The 19,361-nt window shown below is 41.4% G+C and overlaps 1 protein-coding gene across 1 annotated transcript in view; it reads right to left on the reverse strand.

Annotated features, from left to right (window-relative positions):
• Positions 1-6,925: 6,925 nt before the first annotated feature.
• ephb2b (eph receptor B2b) overlaps positions 6,926-19,361 on the reverse strand; it is a 178,052-nt gene continuing 165,616 nt past the window's right edge. Inside the window, exons 14-16 of the mRNA XM_080777100.1 lie at positions 17,420-17,613; positions 16,268-16,423; positions 6,926-13,251 (exon numbers count right to left, since the gene is read on the reverse strand). Coding sequence (XP_080633226.1) covers positions 13,143-13,251; positions 16,268-16,423; positions 17,420-17,613 — 459 coding nt within the window. The 3' untranslated portion in view covers positions 6,926-13,142. The remainder of the gene's footprint in view (positions 13,252-16,267; positions 16,424-17,419; positions 17,614-19,361) is intronic.

A 19,361-nucleotide genomic window follows, 5' to 3' on the forward strand; every position in this document is an offset into this window, starting at 1 on the left:
GACTTATCATGTCAAGTATCATCATGGCCAGTATCAATGTTCAGTATCATGTCAGTATCATGGTCAGTATCATGGTCAGTATCATGGTCAGTATCATGTCAATATCATGTCAGTATCATGGTCAGTATCATGTCAATATCATGGTCAGTATCATGTCAATATCATGTCAGTATCATGGTCAGTATCATGTCAATATCATGGTCAGTATAATGTCAGTATCATTGTATAGCATCATGTCTAGTAACATGTCAGTATCATGTCAGCAGAATCATGTCAGTAGTATCATGTCTAGTATCATCTCAGTATCATGTCTAGTAGTATCATCTCAGTATCTAGCTCCGTTAAATTGGAACCTCTATATCTACGCTTTAGCCTCTGTTAAAATGGTAGGTGCCTATGTTAAGTTTATCAACTGTATCTTGGTTCTGATAACTTTACTTTTTGAAATAAATACTGCAAAAGGGGTTTAATCCACTACTTGACGGGCTCGACTCAGCTATAGACTCCATTTCTACTAGCACAGGGATAGCTTTCCTCGGAACCTCATCTCGGAGCTAAAGCGGAGCAGCGTAGATGTTCCAAACGGAGCTTCTCAGTATAATGTCAGTATAGCCTATCATGTCTAGGATCATGCATCTCAATATCATGTCTAGTATCATGTCAGTTACGTTCCATTTTAAGCATGTCATGTTCCACTGCAAAGACGTATCGTCCCAGAAAATAATGTGTTCATGTTATGTTCCACAATTCCACAAAACACCCAGGTCCTTCTGGACAGTAAATCACACTGTTCATCCACATTCTACTACACCTCAAGAATGTATCGATGTGTCAATGACTGAAATATAGCCTATGTACATGACGTCCCCCTCACAATCAATCATTGGAAGGTTCTCAGTAAAAGTCAGTTGAAGTCAGAAACGGGGGAATTAAAAGCCAACTGTAACCTCTGCTGTATTATGGAGTGATACAACAGTCTATTGGGACTTCAAGACACACCTTGCTGCCTTGTAAAAGATTCTTCATTGTCACAACATGCTTGGGTGGTGGGCTGGGAATGGGATGGGGGATATTGCCTTGGGGCATTGACATTTATCAGCCAGATGTGATTGATGGCCCTGTGCCTCCTCCACACTTGAAGGCCAATTTCAATTTTAATTTGACTGTTGACGGAAAACAAAACCAAGCCAATGGTGTGAAATGGTTTGGTTTGTCTGTTCAAGACAAGATGCTCACCACCTTCCTGTCATATACTGCCCCTCTGTGTTGAAATAATGCACATGAACAGCATGGCATCTCTTTTAAGCACTTGAACCCTAACGTTTATGCATTCGACTAACACTTCAGCTTCATGTCTAGAGTGACATAGAGCAAAGTGCAACTGCAGCTACAGTTCATGTGGTTAAGGTTATTGGATTAATCTGAGAAGTTGCAGTCATGTCCACCCATGAGTGTATTAGCATTGATTCATACAGGCAGCCAGAGTAGTAGAGTAGCTACTCCAAATGTATCAGCTACTGCTGCATCACCCTTTGTCACCCCCCGGCCCCAACCAATCAAATGACGTAGGCTCGGAGCTACATAGTGGAAGGACAGGTTCCATTAAGCCATATGCAAAGGAAAATGAAAGCCTGGGTACCGAGGCTACAGGCTACTGTATATGGTGGGATCCCAGACAGTTATGGGTTGTGACACACCAAAGCAGAGAAAGTGTGCCAGGCAGGGGCACAGGGCAGACTTTGCGGATCGTATAGTTTGCCCTGCAAAGGTACACCTTTATGGACTTTTTTGGTTTTGAAAAAAACAAAAATTGTGTTTGGAGCATGCAGACAGAAATGTTTACCACTGTGTGTGAGAGTGCAGGCCAGAGTGACCTTGCTATCGTTGAAAGACAAGAACTATGACATGAAATACAGTTGCGGAAATTCATTTTGTGCCTCTCTTGCAGGGAGGAAAAAAAAGAAAATAAAAAGGCTACCAGTCATAGTTCACCCGCTTTGAATGTTATCAACCCATAATCAATCACCAGTAGGTTACTCATCAATACTATGCAACTGGAGCCTATTGCCTGCGATTAGAACCCGGAAGTGAAAACATAGTGAAACTGTACGTACCATACAACAATTTTTATTTATGTTTACTTACGTGGCCAGTTTGAGGTTAGGGTTAGGTTTCTGGTTTAAGAACTTCAGTTGTGCCGCCCATCCATCGCACGAGACTCGAGTTCTTTTTTACTGCTGTTTATTAACACCATGCTGAAAACACTGCTGTAAAACACAGTAGAACATACAAAACAAGACAACAAACAAAACAATTAACTTTGGGACATTCATAGTTCCACAATAATACATGACTTTCACAATAAGATTCACAAACAAATACAATACTGACCACTTTGCCTGCTTGCACATGAATGGGGGGGGGGGGGGTCGACTTGGATCCTTCAGTCTTTCTTGAAAACCCTCTTTGTTTTCTCTTCTTTTCTCAATTTTACTTTACTTCATTTCTTGTACTTAACTTTCTTCTGCTTTACATTTTATAGTTCACTTTACTTCGTTCACTTCACTTCTTATTTACTTTACTTCTTCTGGTCTACTTTGCTTTTTTCCTTCCAACTGCTTTCTTCCTTCTGCACAGAGCTCTCTCTCTCAGTGATCTGCACAGTGCACTCTCCTTCAGTGTAATGAGACTTCTGCCCTCTCTCACTCACAAACAGGTGTATTACCAACAAGCTTAATTATCAGAACACAGATGCAACCAAGACACATATTTTGTTGCCGTATGTGCAAATAGTAGTAAATATACAACGCATCCTGAAGACTTCTTCTTTTCAAACGATTCTACAAACCCTCAACACATAGAACACACTTAGAGCGCCCCCAAAAGGACACATACTGAAACATGAAAACCTTGACATGGCTGCAGTAACATCAGTGTTTTCTACCATAGGCCTACTATTGTATGTAGCCTAAAAGCTTTTTTTTGTTGAAGAAGAGTCTGGGCAATTAAGATTTAGTTTTACAGTTACTAGAAGTAGAAGCCCTAAAAGTTTCTCAATCTTATATTTAGATTTAGTCTGGCTTAATCTATAGTCACCTCTGAGGTAAGGTTACTGGATGTTCAAATGTTAATGTCACCCATAGGATATACTGTACTATAGTATGTTGGGTTTTTTTTTTGGTTTTTTTTTCTTCAAATAATCCAAAACGACACGACAAATATGAGAAATGTATAACTTTGGCATGCTACTAGTCCTACATACTTACACCTAGAAACCCCATTCAAACCTATAGGTTAGGTTCATCTTATGGTGGACATGTTTGCCTGAAAAGGAATCTTTGAAATGTTTAATAGTTTTAGAAATGTAGTGCTTTCAAATTCGAGAAATTTATAATGGCAGATGGCATGTCAAAAATCCCTTTCACCTAGAAACTCCATTCACACTTTGTTTAATTCAGCTTCCTGTGGAGACACATGCTGGAACTTTTCACTTTGAAATGTTTTGAAGTTTCTGAGTTATTTAACTTAAACGCCCAATGCATTCTCAATGGCAATAGCACAAACTTTGGCATGCTACTAGTCCTACATACTTACACCTATATAGAAACCCCATTCAAACCTAATCAGGTTCATCTTACAGTGGACATGTTTGCCTGAAAAGGAATCTTTGAAATGTTTCATAGTTTTAGAAATATAGTGCTTTCAAATTTGAGAAATTTATAATGGCAGATAGTGGCATGTCAAAAATCACTTTCACCTAGAAACTCCACTTTGTATAATTCAGCTTACTGTGGAGACACATATTGGAACTTTTTACTTTGAAATGTTTTGTAGTTTCTGAGTAATTTAACTTAAACGCCCAATGAAATATATATTAGAAATATAGTGCTTTCAAATTTGAAACAGTACAGTACATTATTTAAATTTAAATTTAATTCATAAGATTATTGTGCATCTATCCACTTTCAACCTGGTGTCCCACTCCAAATTGGGCGTTATTGTCATGAAAAAAGAGTTAACATTATACACAACGCTTCCCATCAAATCTCACTATAAAGTTTTCTGAAAAGTAGGCATAAAATCTCACAAATAGTAATACTACATTTAATCCACTAGATGGAGTGCAAGCTCTATTCCTGACACTATCGATCTCTTAGCAAGGCATGCACTTAACCAATCATGTAAACAATAGAGCTTTGTTCTTTGCATAAAGCCCTTGATTATCTTTTATATAATCTGGCACAGGGACTGAGGCAAAAGATGATGCTGTTGCTGTGCGGTTTGTGTGCTGCAATCAGTGTGGTACTATGCATGTAAAGTGTGTGGGATCCAAGAGTTCACAGTGCTATATAGGTCAGACAGAGTGGTGCTTCACTCTCGTTTATGTGCCGAGAGGTGTAGCTCGGCTCAAAATGCATTGTTTTGTTTAGTTTAGTTTTGTAAGCAGTAGAAGTATAGTTCCTTCAGGCACAGACCCGAACACTGTGTCATCACATATCTGTGTTGTTGGGAAGTAAAAGTATAAGAACGCGTTTACCAACTCAGTTCTGCTATTTTCAGACAACACAATTGTGTCTAAAAATCACAGACTGTACTTTAAAGTACTTTGTGCTTAAACCCCACTTGAAATTATATTTGAATGAATATCTATCTAGGACAATCTATGTTCTATTTATTCAGCACAAGGAGTGCTCAGTGTCACAGATGTTGCCAATAAAAGCCCTTCTTCGTGTGCTTTTCTTTCTTGGTTGAACACAGCACAATCATTATCTAACATCAGTAACTTTGGTAACTTCTGTAACGCCAACTTGAAATGTGCTTTAATATAAACGTGACAATTATTAATTATAATTGTTGACTTAAACATTTTCTTTTTTGATGCAAGGCCAAATGCAAGCCTGCATGTGCAGGCTGGATCCAATGTCGTTTGACTTCACTTTTAACAGCCAGGTTCTCCATTAACCTCGGTGTGCTCAACCTGCTGGTCCGCATTAAGCAAGCTGAGTCCAGCTAAGGTTGGATGTATAATTCTCCAGCCCCCCAAGCCCAGATGTCCAGATTCCTTGGACGCATAAATTCATCAATCCAAGCAAAGGGCTCTTTACCAGTCTGTGCTGCATTAGCCACTGTCTCATAACTCTCCTGAAAACGCGGCTCCTGGGTCGAAGTTCTGAGCTTCCTGCCAATTAAGGGCAGTTGTGTGGTAAGCAGATCCATTCCTCCGAGCTTAGTGGAATCGCAATGTCTTATTTCATTCTGATTCCACTTTCCATCACGACCTCTAGTGACAACCCAGACCCTCTTACAGTATGTTATGTAAACTTTGGTGACCTCTTTCTCCAGATGCTGCATGGAGAACCATGACATTTGTGAGGCAGGCTGGCAGGTAGACAATCACCACCAGCCAACCAACCTTTGTGTGTGTGTGTGTGTGTGTGTGTGTGTGTGTGTGTGTGTGTGTGTGTGTGTGTGTGCGTGTGTGTGTGTGTGTGTGTGTGTGTGTGTGTGTGTGTGTGTGTGTGTGTGTGTGTGTGTGTGTGTGTGTGTGTGTGTGTGTGTGCGTGTGCGTGAGAGGAAGGGGTGGGGGGATGTGGGTGGTCGTGATTTGTGTGGATTTCTTTTGGGGTGTCCTTGTCATCATTCCCTCTTCTTATATAAACCTTTAACACATACACATGCCTCTCTTCCAGGTCATGCCGAGACCGACAGCCTTTCACATATGTCTGCTGGTAATGAGGTTTCAGAACCTCACAGAGAGGTGAGTGCAGTCTGACCCCCCCATGGCCCCCCACGCTATAGAACCTGATCTAAGCAGGCGCTACGCTGTGGTCAAATCACTTGTGGCATCAAGACACCACAGAATAATGTGCACGTGCAGTCTCACTCTGGGGATGTACTGCAGAAAGTCAAGTCCGTTTTATTCATACAGCACATTTCATCGTGCACAAAAAAAATCTAATTAAGACAAATACAAAATGCAGTAGGCCTGGGAGAATAGCAAGGTCATCATAAGCTTGAAAAAGTTCATAAGCTTTCAAAAATGATGACAGGTCACCAGTCACTTTGTTCCAGAGAATAGGACTAAATGCAAACAGATTGACCTTTTATTATAGTTATAGTTAGGAGACCAGTGTCTGATGATCTGAGAAATCTGATTTGTGAAACAAATGGTAAAAAAGGGAACATTTGACTCGATTCAACTGACTTTCTACAGTACACTATGCCTATGGTGTATTCTGCAATGTACAGTGTGATATTTGTGGGTTTGTGTGATGGTTGTGGATTTACTTTCAGGGCTAATTGGTGCTTTCATTTTATGGGAGCTGGAATTACTTCCACAAGTTTACTTTGGAAATGTCTATTTGAGCTAAACCAGAAACAAGGCTCTTGTTGCAGTAGCTTGAGAAAGAGTCCCTTTTTGGGGTTTACAGAATGTCTCATTTCAGTATTTCTCCAAATGGAATCCTGGAAATATAATGTGACCCGTTACTGGACTGCCATTAAATGTATTCCCTCAACAATTTGATATTTGAATAAAACATATTTAATGGCAAACTATCTCTCTTTACTAGCAATGCAGAATTAGTACTGCTACTAATACAAGTGGTAGACTACTACTACTACTACTACTACTACTACTACTAATAATAATAATAATAGAAAGAATGTTTTATGAAACAGCAATATGATCTGCCAAAAACATATTGCTATGCTAACACTGTGATTCCACAAAGAAAAATAACTTCTCCACAAACATTATACAAAAGGAATAAATATAAATAATAATAAATAATAAATGTGAATAATATTATTTGTGGCCAATTCCGTTTTACGTCGCTCTGGATAGGGCAAAATATCCAAAATGACACAAAAATTAAGTGAAGAAATACGCCATTCACCACTGTGATACAACAGTTGTCTTTTCTTTTATTGAGGAGAGTCAAGTTGGGCTTTTCCATTTTTTAGAAAATAAGCCGATGACAATATTACAAATAATGAAATTGTTACATCATTCACAGGGTTACAGTCAATATACATTTATACAGAAATACAGGATCTCCCACGTTAAGTCACAGTGGTCTGAACCGGCACTGGTCTATAACCGTGGGCCACAACAGGGCCAGGGGAACATGTGGACATTACCCTAGTATTCTCCAACAGTGCCAGAGGGGCTGTGAAGTGGAAGGGGAGTCCAGCAACATACTGTAGTAGAGAAGCACTGGGATATTTGTGACATGGGAGCATAGACCGTAAAATGCATTGGGAGGCAGTGCGGCCTAGTGCTTGAACCAATTTATACCTAGTTGTAGGGTTAGAGAAAATAGAAGATGTACAAGCTCACTGGAGCTTTCTATTCTGCTATGTGAGCTTTTGACGGAGCATAAATTAAGCATTAGGCTATAGGAAGGACACAGGTTTGTCGATTCACCACTGCAGCCATGCCGACAGTGTGTTGTTCGCCATGTGTTCTGTCAAAATAACATTGGCGAGCAAGACGCCTATGCTACTCTCTCACTCATTGTAACATCATCTGGTTCAAACATCAACCCAAAACAAAATGGGTAACGCAATACTGAGAAATAAATGATGAATCACTACGGCAGCAGAGGGCGCTGTGGTCCATCATGCTTGAGCCGTACGACAGGAGCCATTTTCTATGCACATGCAGTGTCTGTCAAACAGACCCACTCGCCCCACTCTTGGGCAGAGTTCAAATACAGTGCAGTGGGTGCAGGCCGGCACAGCTTGTGTTTATGCACACCATCATGTGATTGTTGACACTTCCTTTGCCCTTCAAAAATAAGCAGAAAGGTGATGTCTGTGATCAAAAAAAGAAATAGGTTACCCTTTGGCTCAAATTGGCTGATACAGTACATGGTACAGTTTTTGTTGTTGTTGCAGTTAAATTAAATTCTGACAATGGCCATTTCACAATTGTGAAACCACAGACAGGACCATACATCCATTTAATTTACAAATTACTGATTCAACACAACCAAAAAAAGTTTTCAGCTGACAATGAATTAGACAGTAAAAAAAACATTGTTTTGGTATGAAGTGAATTATTGGAAGTGTGTAGAAGAAACCATTTAGTTCAGATAGTAAGCTAAATAATGCATAAATATAGTACGTGAATCCTGAGCCAGTATTCACTTAATTTAGTTGATTATGTATCCTAAATGTGTTAGAATACATCATGCAGGTGTATGAAACTACAGACACCACCTGGAAGTATTTTTGTTTTCGCGGCTGAGGCTTTGTGATATGGTTGCTGCTGTTCTTCAAAAATAGCTAGAATCCCCTTGAATTAAATGAGAGTAAGTAGGCTATAGAAACTTTTCCCTCGTCCAATTGTTCGAGGTAAACGGCAAGTTGATTTGTGGTTTCAAGTTCAGAAGATACATTAATAATTTGTCTAGCTTTCAACTGTCAAGAGGTTTAAGAGTCAACTCAAAAGACTCCACTCAAAAACATACTCAACCCAATTAACTCTTTATGGTCAAATCCACCAAGTCAAGTGGAATTCAGCAAGACTAAAGCACACTCCTCATAGTCTAAAGTACTATGCAGTATAAATAAAAACTCAGCACTCTTGCCCATCAGTTACATCCATTAGTATGTCTATCACACTGCCATAATCAAATTTACACGTCAGGCAGTTCCTTGAAACACAGATCAAGGATAATCACATGATGAATAACTCACGCTTGGCAGCTTCCTCGGACAAGCATCTAGATTAATCCAAATGGATTGGAGAGGATAGCATTGGTTGCAGATTTATCTAGGAGCAGGGTTTGATTTGTAAAAAGAAAAAAGAAAAGGAGAGAGAGAGAGAGAGTTTAAAAATCTGAAGATGGGGATGTTTTTTTAAGTTCTACTTTTTCATATGACAAATGATGAAAATTGCTGATCTACAAGCACAACGCATCACACCAACACCAACACATTGTGACCTTGTAGATCACCTATTTTCTCTATTTTCTCTAAGACAATTATATTAATAAAAATAAAATAATTGCCCAAAATAGGGATGCCAGGGTGGTCAACAAACATCTTTTAAATAAATGAGTCCTACTGTGTGACCTTAATTGTAGTAGTCTTTTAGGTAACGCCCCTGTTTTGTCTATGGCGTGGTAGAACTGTGGTTCCCAGAAATAATTTAAAAAACCATTGTGATGACATTATCATAAACGGTATGTTTTCACTTTAAAATGTCTAATTATATTTATTATTATATGTATATTTCTGGTTCCAGCGTAATTTTGCCGGGGGAAGACACTTGTTAACAAATTGTCGAAAAACAATTATGTGGAATGGTTATTGTGAAACATATACCAAGTGTTACACAGTAGGACGTTAAATTGTGATATGAAACATAAACATCAAACATCAGACATTTCCAAATGAAAAGCATGTATTCAATTTGGTCTGACCAGAAGCAAGGATAAAACATACTCCCACTGGAAATAAAAATAAATGGCCAGAGGGGGATATCAAAAGCAGAGGCATGGGCACCCCACTCCCCATCACCCCCAGCAAGCCAAACCCTGCTGAGACGTTTGAATAGAAGAAAACACAGCTGCACTGCCTAACGATATACAGACTCGGGCAAAGGGTCCTTACTAAATGACAGCGAAGGGTTGTTAAATTTTTCAGGCCTCCCAAACGCAAACGGAAGACAAGGTTTTAGCTCCTGTTAAAAGTAAAACGGCACGGTAGCATCTGGGTCACTGCCTGATGTCAACTGTGACTAACAGGTCAACAGTGCTCGTGATTCTACCCACTCTACCTTCATGTAGGTATCCGGTGAAATATTCATGGTGGCGTGTTGAAAGAAAAAAGGGAGGCTGATGTTGCAGAAGAGGGATGATGACAATCCCTGTGTCCTTGTTCCTGTATGAGCCGTGGGTAAAAAAAGAATGACCCTAGTGACATGACTTGGCCACTAGAGTGGCATTCCACACTGATTCTATGCAGGGTCATTGTTCTAAGGCTCTCTCTGATGCCACAGAAAGGACACAGGAAACATAAGATGGACAGCACGGCGACCAGAGGATCCATGTAAATTGGAAGAGATTGCCCGAGGCTATAGAGACACGTTGCCTTCAAGGAGAGGTACCATGTGTATTCTGTATCCCAAAGTGCCAGGCTCAGCTTGTTGGCCCCCGCTGCAGATGCTTTTAAACTGTCAACATGACATCCATCGACAACTGAAAGCGGACTGTGGTGGCAGAGAGAGGTGTGTGACGGTGGGAGGAACAGCTGAGTGATGTCGTGCCCTGGACAGAGTGTCTGACTGTGATCAAGGTGCGGGTATGACCCCCACCCCATCCCATCCCACCACACTGCCCACAGCCAGATGTCTGCGCCTGGCTCTCGAGGCAGCCTGCGTTAGTTACACAGCTCTGCCTCTGTCTCACTGGCTCAGCCTGGCAGTACGGATATCACGTATTATTGGCCAGGTTTGGAAACTCTGTATTCCGCCTCCTCCTGGGGAAGCTCCAGGTTAAAGGAGCTCGGATAAGGCCGACTGTCTGTCTCTTTCGTTCATCCCATGCATGACCCTTTCTTCTGGTTTGTTTCCCCCACACCACATTACCCCACCACAACATGAAACAATGATTGACAGCTCTCCATTTCTCCTCATCAGACAGCTTATTTTTTTTCTTTCACAGAAAACCATACAATAAATGCAATTATATTGTCTATAAAAATTTAAACAAAAACAAAATTGCCGCAGGGAAATGCCCTGCTTATCTACATGGTTGTGTGCACTAACATGATTCATACAAAAAATAAGAAATAAAAAGAAATAAAAAGTGTGAGATTCGTAAGGGTTTTCTGGATGTGTGCAGTCCATTATGAGATGACTTATGTCAGAAAACCATTATAACAATAATTATAATAATAATTCACCATTAGCAATAATGATAATAATACAAGTTCAATTTTATTTTAGAGTTCAGTATTATTGCCTGATTGTAAAATGTGTGGTATCAAAACGTCAACATAAAATATTGCTTCAAAAGGAAAACTCTTTAAAAAAAAAAACAGCAACAACACTAAATATAATGTAAGAACATTATACTCTTTAAAGTGTGTCAAATCCAAGCTCTTACAGAACACAGTTCTAGTAATAGGAAGCACCGTGTGGAATCAATCACTCACTCAGCATGCCACCAAACACTGGCCTGCATGGACGCTTTCTGTGCACTTTCTGTACATTTGTATTATATTTATGCACAGGCACCATGTGCACGCACGCACGCGCACGGCCGCACGCGCACACACACACGCACACACACACACACACACACACACACACACACACACACACGGTGCACATGAGGGAAAATATTATACGGTGTCATCCAAGCATAATGTAATATGTGTGGACTAAGGGTATTTTCTGTACTTACAAGTAAACAGTGGGGAGAGAATATGTTTGTTCTGTTTACATGTTTCCGTGGTGGAAGTATGTGTCCAACATAATTATGTGTCATCATTCATTACACTTCAGAGTCCACAAAATAAGAAAATAAAAGTAATAAGTGCCAATATCAGCACCGACATCTTCCTCTAGTCGCCCTAATCCTTGATTGGTTTCCTCTATGAACTGGACAATCAAAGTAGCTACTTCTGGGTCATAGCGTTGTATGATATGTACAGGACAACGATGAAGGTACAGAGGGAGGGACTTTGATTCGGCAGGCTGTGAAGTTTTCATTGAGGAACAAGAAGAGACATGGACATGTCCATGTGTTTAGGACGCATGGTGAGAGGGAATCTTCATCACAACATGGACATGTCCATGTGTTTAGGACGCATGGTGAGAGGGAATCTTCATCACAACATGGACATGTCCATGTGTTTAGGACGCATGGTGAGAGGGAATCTTCATCACAACATGGACATGTCCATGTGTTTAGGACGCATGGTGAGAGGGAATCTTCATCACAACATGGACATGTCCATGTGTTTAGGACGCATGGTGAGAGGGAATCTTCATCACAACATGGACATGTCCATGTGTTTAGGACGCATGGTGAGAGGGAATCTTCATCACAACATGGACATGTCCATGTGTTTAGGACGCATGGTGAGAGGGAATCTTCATCACAACATGGACATGTCCATGTGTTTAGGACGCATGGTGAGAGGGAATCTTCATCACAACATTTCACACAAAGAAAATAATTTGCCATGAGAAAACATTTTCCCCCCCAAGTGTTGATTGAAATTTGTAAATAATGAAAAGTCTTGAGTAATTGTTTTTTGTGACATCAGTTCATGCCAAAATATGTCCATTTCATGGTTTTTCTTTTTTCTTCTTCGTCTTTTTTTTGTCCCAACAGGGAAACAATTGAGAATGCAAGACAGGTCCCTCAGTCTCTTCTGTGGTTTGTCTTTCACTGGGCGACGGGGAATCAAGTTTCCTCCAAGATGTCCAAAATGAAGAGGACAAAGAAGGTATCTGAGTCTTTCAGAGAAGGTTGGTCTCGTCTGCTCAAAATTTCCTTTTTTTGTGCCCTTTTAAAGGGTAGCTTTCCTAGTCAGTTCATCTAGTTTACAACCTTATATATCATCTATATCTTTATATAGACTCCTTGCTTTCTCAGCTTTTCTTCTCTCTCTCTTTTTTTCTTTACAAAATTCTTTACAAAATTTGCGAAATGGACAAACAAATCGAAAATGAAAATAAAAAGTTGAGGAAGTTCATACAACAACAAATGAAAGTTGGTGGAAGTAAAAACACATTGCTGGTCAAATGGAACCGCTCATGCTCCACTGGCTCCAGGGTGGGCAGAGGGGCCCCCACCATTGCCTCATCATCACAAGGACAAAAAAAGTCCCACAACCCTCCAGAGCGCTGGATGAGGAGGGGAAGGACTTCAGGGGGATGAGTGGGGTAGAGGGGGGAGGAGAGAGGAGCGACAAGGACGAGGGAACCGTGAACCGGGGATGAGTGGTGGTGGTAGTCTGGCAGGAAGACCAGATACACTGTCACACACGCACACACAAAACAAAAAACTAAAGCGCAACACATACACTCCATCCACCGCAAACCCAGATCCCTGGATCCTATAAACCCCATTCCTTCTCCCTCCCCGTCTTGGTTTTGCTCCTCGAGGGGGGAAAGGTCAAACCTCCACGGACTGGATCTGGTTCATCTGAGCCCGCATCATCTGGACACTGTTGAGGATCTTCTTTTGGTGGCCAGCTAACGTCACGCCCACTCTCAGGATGTCCCTGTGGGTCAGAGGCAGACGAAGAATGCACTGAGTCATAGTGACACTACCATGGACCGCACGTGGGACACCGCTTTTCCACGCTTGGGTTTTCCCTTTTCGAGGTGCCAGATGGGTGGGGTTTGCCACATCGGACAACATGACACAAGCCAGAAGATTTCAACGGTTATGGCCCTGGGAAAGCAAATACATTCAGGGCACTTTTCTGAAATTGGAAATGTAACTATACTATCTCATTACTATCCTCACAAAGTCAACCTCAACCACCACGTGAACCAAGCAGGTAAAAGCCATCTTGGACCCGACTTCGTGAATGACATTGACATGTACTGCACCACTCACATGGTACTCTCACTGTGCCAAGCTAAGTCATATCATGGCAACATATCTCTACTGTGGACACATTCCTGTCAGTTCCAGACATGACCACTGTGGTTGTATAATCTCTTATTCAACAGACAGGATGTCTATATATTCATAACGGTATGAATATTTCAAAAGCAGACTTCTGAGGATGACTGACTGGTGACATCAGTTATTAAGCAGATATGTACAGTACATATCTATTCCGAGGTGGCATTCTTACATGTATAAGCTTCAGGCTCTGGCCACAGAAAATATTCATTCCTGTTTGTTTAAAGTAAATTGATTAATAAGAGACACCTCTAATAGAGTTCCTGTCAACAATTTAACACTAAATCAGTGCTCATGATATATTAAACTTTCTGTTTTAACACAACTTTTATTGAAGGAATGTCACAGGAAGTATCAGTAGTAAAATAAACTTTAGTCCCAATACTTGATTCAGGTTTCAGGTTTTTGATTAGACCATGTACTAAATGAGTACATGTACTAAATCAGTTTATATCAATCCCAGGTGCTGGTTCCACAGTGATCCAGCATATCTGTAGCTGAACTAGGTAAGGGGAGCGCTTGATTTCGTTACAAGCCCTGGCCGCACAGGGCAATTCTAAGCACCGCTGGCGGCACGCATAGGATTGAGTAGTGACTGAGTGGCCAGAAGTGGAACTACTTTCTTGTACAACTTGTTTTTGTAGTGATTTTCATGTTGCCATATTTGTAACCGTTTCAGAAAAGCAATAAGCCACACAAGGTCTCAGTTTACCTCTATTTTCCAATTTCTCAGAGTGTTGGAAGCACTCCGCTGGCAGTCACTATGCCCCTCAGCAATTATAAAATACTGCGACCTCTAGTGGCTTATTGCTTTTGTATGTCTAACCATATCGCCAGCTGGCCTGCAGTGATTCATGTGGAGTTCTTAGTCTCTGCCTTGTCCATTATTTTTGAGGGGCCCTCCTATGCCCAGCTTTGAGGGTTTGTGTAAACACAAACATTGAAGACAAAAGTGTGTAAACACAAACATTTGAAGACAAAAGTGAGGACGCAAATTGTGATTGGCCAGAATGAGATGATGTATGATGACGTATGATGATAAGAGTGCCCCTCACTTTACACAGGTGTGATTTTCCTATATCAGAACAGCTTGTCTTGCATTATCAGCTACGTATGAATATTGTTCCTACAAAACGTGCAGCATATCGTCGTTGTCGGGGCAGAAACCTTGTATCTTCGTAGTTTAACTTTTTGTGTTTTTTGGTACATTAATGCAATAATCATACAAGACTGTCGTGCAAGTGAAAGTGGTTAAGTGTGTGTCTGGGGATCTTATAATATTATACAATGTATATTGAACTAATGAAGAGTATTCACAAGAGCTTGTGTCAAAATAATAACTGCATTGGAGCCACTGGAACACAGGTTATTCTTCCGCCATTTCCTGAAAAGTAAGGGTTTTGGACATACAAGGTAATCCGCCTGAGAGCCACGATATACTGTACAGTACCAACGGCTGCATATTCCATTCTCTCATCTCAGTCCTGTTTAACAGAGGTAAAAGAGAAAGCCTGGCAAACACATGGTAGAGAATAAAGAGCTCCGTTATGGCTTGGAGCTATTGTGCCTACCGCTCAGCCCTGCCACTGCAGCATTACGATCTGCTAATTACATGCAGCACAGCTGAAGTTAGCTTTATGACAAGCCAGAGGGCAGAGGCTGGCAGCGGTCCAGGCTTGAGTTTAGGTATAATGTGAGTAGAATTGGGTAAGTGGGGTTTTCTTGAAAAGTGCTACTGATCACTGGTTGCCGTCTTAAAGGTTTAGTCAGTCATGTAATGAATTATTACACCAATTATTACAGTACTGGGATCACATTACTTTATGCATTTTTCTATCCTCAAGGCTCAAATTGTCAATGATAATAAACTATTATTTTAAGATTTATTTTTGGTGTAAAAACGCATCCCTTTAAGCATGCTTCAGACAGAGCAATGCCATGTTATCCTGTTTTTGTTACAAAGCATTCATATTATTTAGAATATTGTTGCTGTGTAGCCAACTTCATTTATTTTTCATAAATCAACACTATTGAAACCCCTTTACGTCTGTGTGTTGGTTAAAAATATTGAATCAATGAAAAGTTTTAAAAACCAGCCAACTACATTGGATCCTCAAACTACCTGCTTAACCAGATAACTCCACCAGAGGGACAATATATGAAGTCACTATAGAGGGTATGCGTGTGACATCATCATCAAACCCGGAAGTTATGCATGAACCCTACTGAGGGACAAAAAAAAGACTTTCTGGCCTTGAAAAGTCCTATTTGGACGGTTAAACTGCCTTTGCCACTCCCAACTTTGATGAGGCAGAATTGCTTTGTTTTAAAAATATATGGTTTTCTTCATTTCCTGAAAAGTATTTTGGATTAGCTTGTTTCTGCCATAATGTATAATTTATAAATAATTTATAAATATTACAGATAATTATTATCTGTTCTAAGAAAACTGTATGTAATCATTTATAATCCAACTCTGTATGTGAGATTCCTTCAGGCAAACCCACCTGCTTCCCATCATCATCATCATCATCATCAACATCATCATCATAACCCTCCTCTTACGCTCATCAGAACCAGAAAAGAGATCAAACAGCACTCACTCCATAGTCATCTGAGATACCACATCGAACGTGGTAAAACTTGCATTGGCGAAGTTGTCTTTGTACTGTCCCATCTTGATGGCGTCAAGCCACTCGTCCACAGTGCTGAAGCTGGAGAAGTCTGGGACGCTGCGGTCCAGAAGGGGCAGGTGAACACTACACAATACAGAGCAGACAGAGAACAGTCAGATGAAAAGAGAAGTACAGTAGCGATAGTATCATATCATGACCGTTTGAGGAAAGTTCAACTGTGAAATAAATTAGAACACAAACAATAAAATCAAATTAAAATAAAAAAATAAGCCAGGACTTCAATCCCTGCCAGCCTTATTTGCAAAACGACATTTTCCAAATCGACTTATTGTGGTGCACTTTCAAAATTAAGTGATAGGCTTCAGGCAAGCCGGCGTATCCACTCAGTGCCTGTGGAAAATCTGGCCCTAGGTTCTGCAGCCATGCCACAGACGAGAGCACAGACAGGCATAATGGAAATCAGTAAGCCTTGGCTCTCAAAGGAAACTAACACTCGGAGCCGAAGTGCTTCAGACTGTTTTGTTTTGAAAATAGTGCGACGGCTTCAACTCGGGATTTGCCTAAAGCATTCATGGGAAGGATTTGATCTATCAAACCAAGTGGCTTTCATTTACATAACCGCTCGGCGCCAGGAGAAACAAGAGACAGAGTGTGTTCCGTAAAAAACCACGCCATGGCACTACAGTGACTACACCAAAGGCACACATTTACTATTTGATGGAGAGCACTCTTTACATCGACAGCAAATAAAATGCACTAGATGCAGTCTGGATGCCATCTATACATACAGCAACGTGAAATTGTGGCAACTCTCGAAGCATGCCTTGTGGGACACCTGCACTGATGACACACAGATAGAGCACACTGCGTCACTCAAACACATGAGGCAGTGAAACAGGCATGTGCGTGCACACAATCACGGATGTACGCACACACACACACACAGACGCAGGAAAGTGTACACACAGAGGGAGACAGTCAGAGAGATGGAGAACAGCGTCCGGATGAAAAGGAGAAGCATAAAATATAATTTATGACAACCGCACCAAACCGTCGCCCGCCAACCGTCTTGCATCAAAAGCGGTAATAAATAAAAGTCACAGTGTCCGTGTCACTCACCCTGAGGACAACGGGGTCATGGCCTTCAGCGTGTTGGGGTTGCGGATCATCTTGTCCAGGTTGTTGACGATCTGGCTGAACTTGGGCCGGTTGTTGCGGTCCTTCTGCCAGCAGTCCAGCATGAGCTGGTGCAGCGCGCTGGGACAGTCCATGGGGGGGGGCAGCCGGTAGTCCTGCTCTATAGCATTAATCACCTGCACGTGGTTGCAAATGTAAGTTGATGGTTAATTCATTGTCACACAGATAATTGTGATTGCCGAGTTAATTGTGTTTTATGCATTGAACGTTGGAACTTTACACTTTGTACTTTTGTTGTAAGCTTGTAGATCTGCTTGCTATTTCTGTTATTTTTGAAAAATGTATAGACATTTTTCAACATGGAAACGATTGACGATTATTGCAAAAATAATTGTGATTATCTCAAATAAATGCGATTAGGCGGTTATGTAAAAATTGCGACAGGCCTAGACATAGATCTCTTAGGGTTGCTGTCAGGCGGTATGGAGAAGGGGTGGATCGATGGAATGGGAGAAGGGGGGGGGGGGGGGTTGTAATGTAGAAGTTCTGGGCATCAAATGCTGCGGCGGAGTTCATGAAGTGCAATGCCCTGGGCATCCAATCTTGTGAATGTCCGGAGATAACCGTATTATTCACAATGGGACGAGCACGATCAGACAGAGACCGTGCATGGCACCGACGTTGAGTTAATGCCTGTTCTGTTTTAACAACTGTTCCGTCTCCTGCTGCCCTTGCCTATCTAATACGATCATCTGTGCTTCTCTCCCTCTCGCCATGTGCTGAAACAACAACTGCTTTATTCATTACTGGCCGTCCCTGCCAGAAAGGGGGAAGAGAGGGTGAATGGTTAAATGCTACGTGTAAGCTGCCTAAACATACATACATATAAATCCATAAAGACATATAATTTTGCACATGTTCCTTCATTACCTAACTCTTGTTTGAGGAACTCGCTGCTACCGCGATTTAATGACCGGCGTTCGTTGGTCATGCTCTGCATGCCTACCAGCTGATTGGCTAAACAAAAAAAAACATAAGCCCTTGCACCAATAACTTTCCCGCCTTCCTCTTCCACCCTGCCAACAGTGATCTCATCTCTGCCTGGCATTGGCTTGGCCCTTTTTTTTACGGAGTATTTAATGTTCTGTTTCATCAAAGACACTAGAGACGGGCACGGTTCTGGCCTGCCCAGTACCCGCGTTGCGTTGTTTGCCGGTGGAGGCAGACAGTGGCACACAGAGGTGAGGCATAGCCGACAGTGGCAACGTGGTCCCAAGTGGACCCTTCTTGTGAGGATCCACAATCCCCTTCTCATTATCTGGGCCATTAAAGGAGCTCCGTTCAAAACCCAGATTAATCTCATTCAGGAGACCTCCAAAGTAAACGGGGACCCCGATGGAGCAGAAACTCTATCTGGAGCTGCTAATAAGATAACCGTGGAGGTCCTAGAGTCCCTCTTAGCACATTAGCGTTCACACTTTCAATTTGAAACTATTTTCATTATCTCTCCCCATAATTTGCTCTCTCCTCCGCCACCCAGAGGGAGCCAGCACATGGAGGCTCACAGTCAAGAGCAGAAATAGTCCACTGAGCACCGCCTTGCATTTCAAATGATCTGATTATCTCTCTGTGGTAAGTGTGGGGGACTTTCATTTGAAACCGTGTGTGTGTGTGTGTGTGTGTGTGTGTGTGTGTGTGTGTGTGTGTGTGTGTGTGTGTGCACACGCATGTGTGCATGCGTAAATGCATGCGTGCGTGAAGCCTCTGTTTAGCTAAGGGGAAGCAGACTCAATGACAAAAGTGGATCTCTGAGGAGTTCAAGGCTGTAATGAAATTCAGGAAGAAAAATAAACGGTGTATAATGAGGTATTGTTTGAACAGGGATGGCTGTTTGGAGAGGAGAAAGATGACTGTAAAGTGAATA

The sequence above is a fragment of the Protomyctophum bolini genome (genome assembly GCF_963924005.1).
Source record: "Protomyctophum bolini genome assembly, chromosome: 2".
Taxonomy (NCBI): domain Eukaryota; kingdom Metazoa; phylum Chordata; class Actinopteri; order Myctophiformes; family Myctophidae; genus Protomyctophum; species Protomyctophum bolini.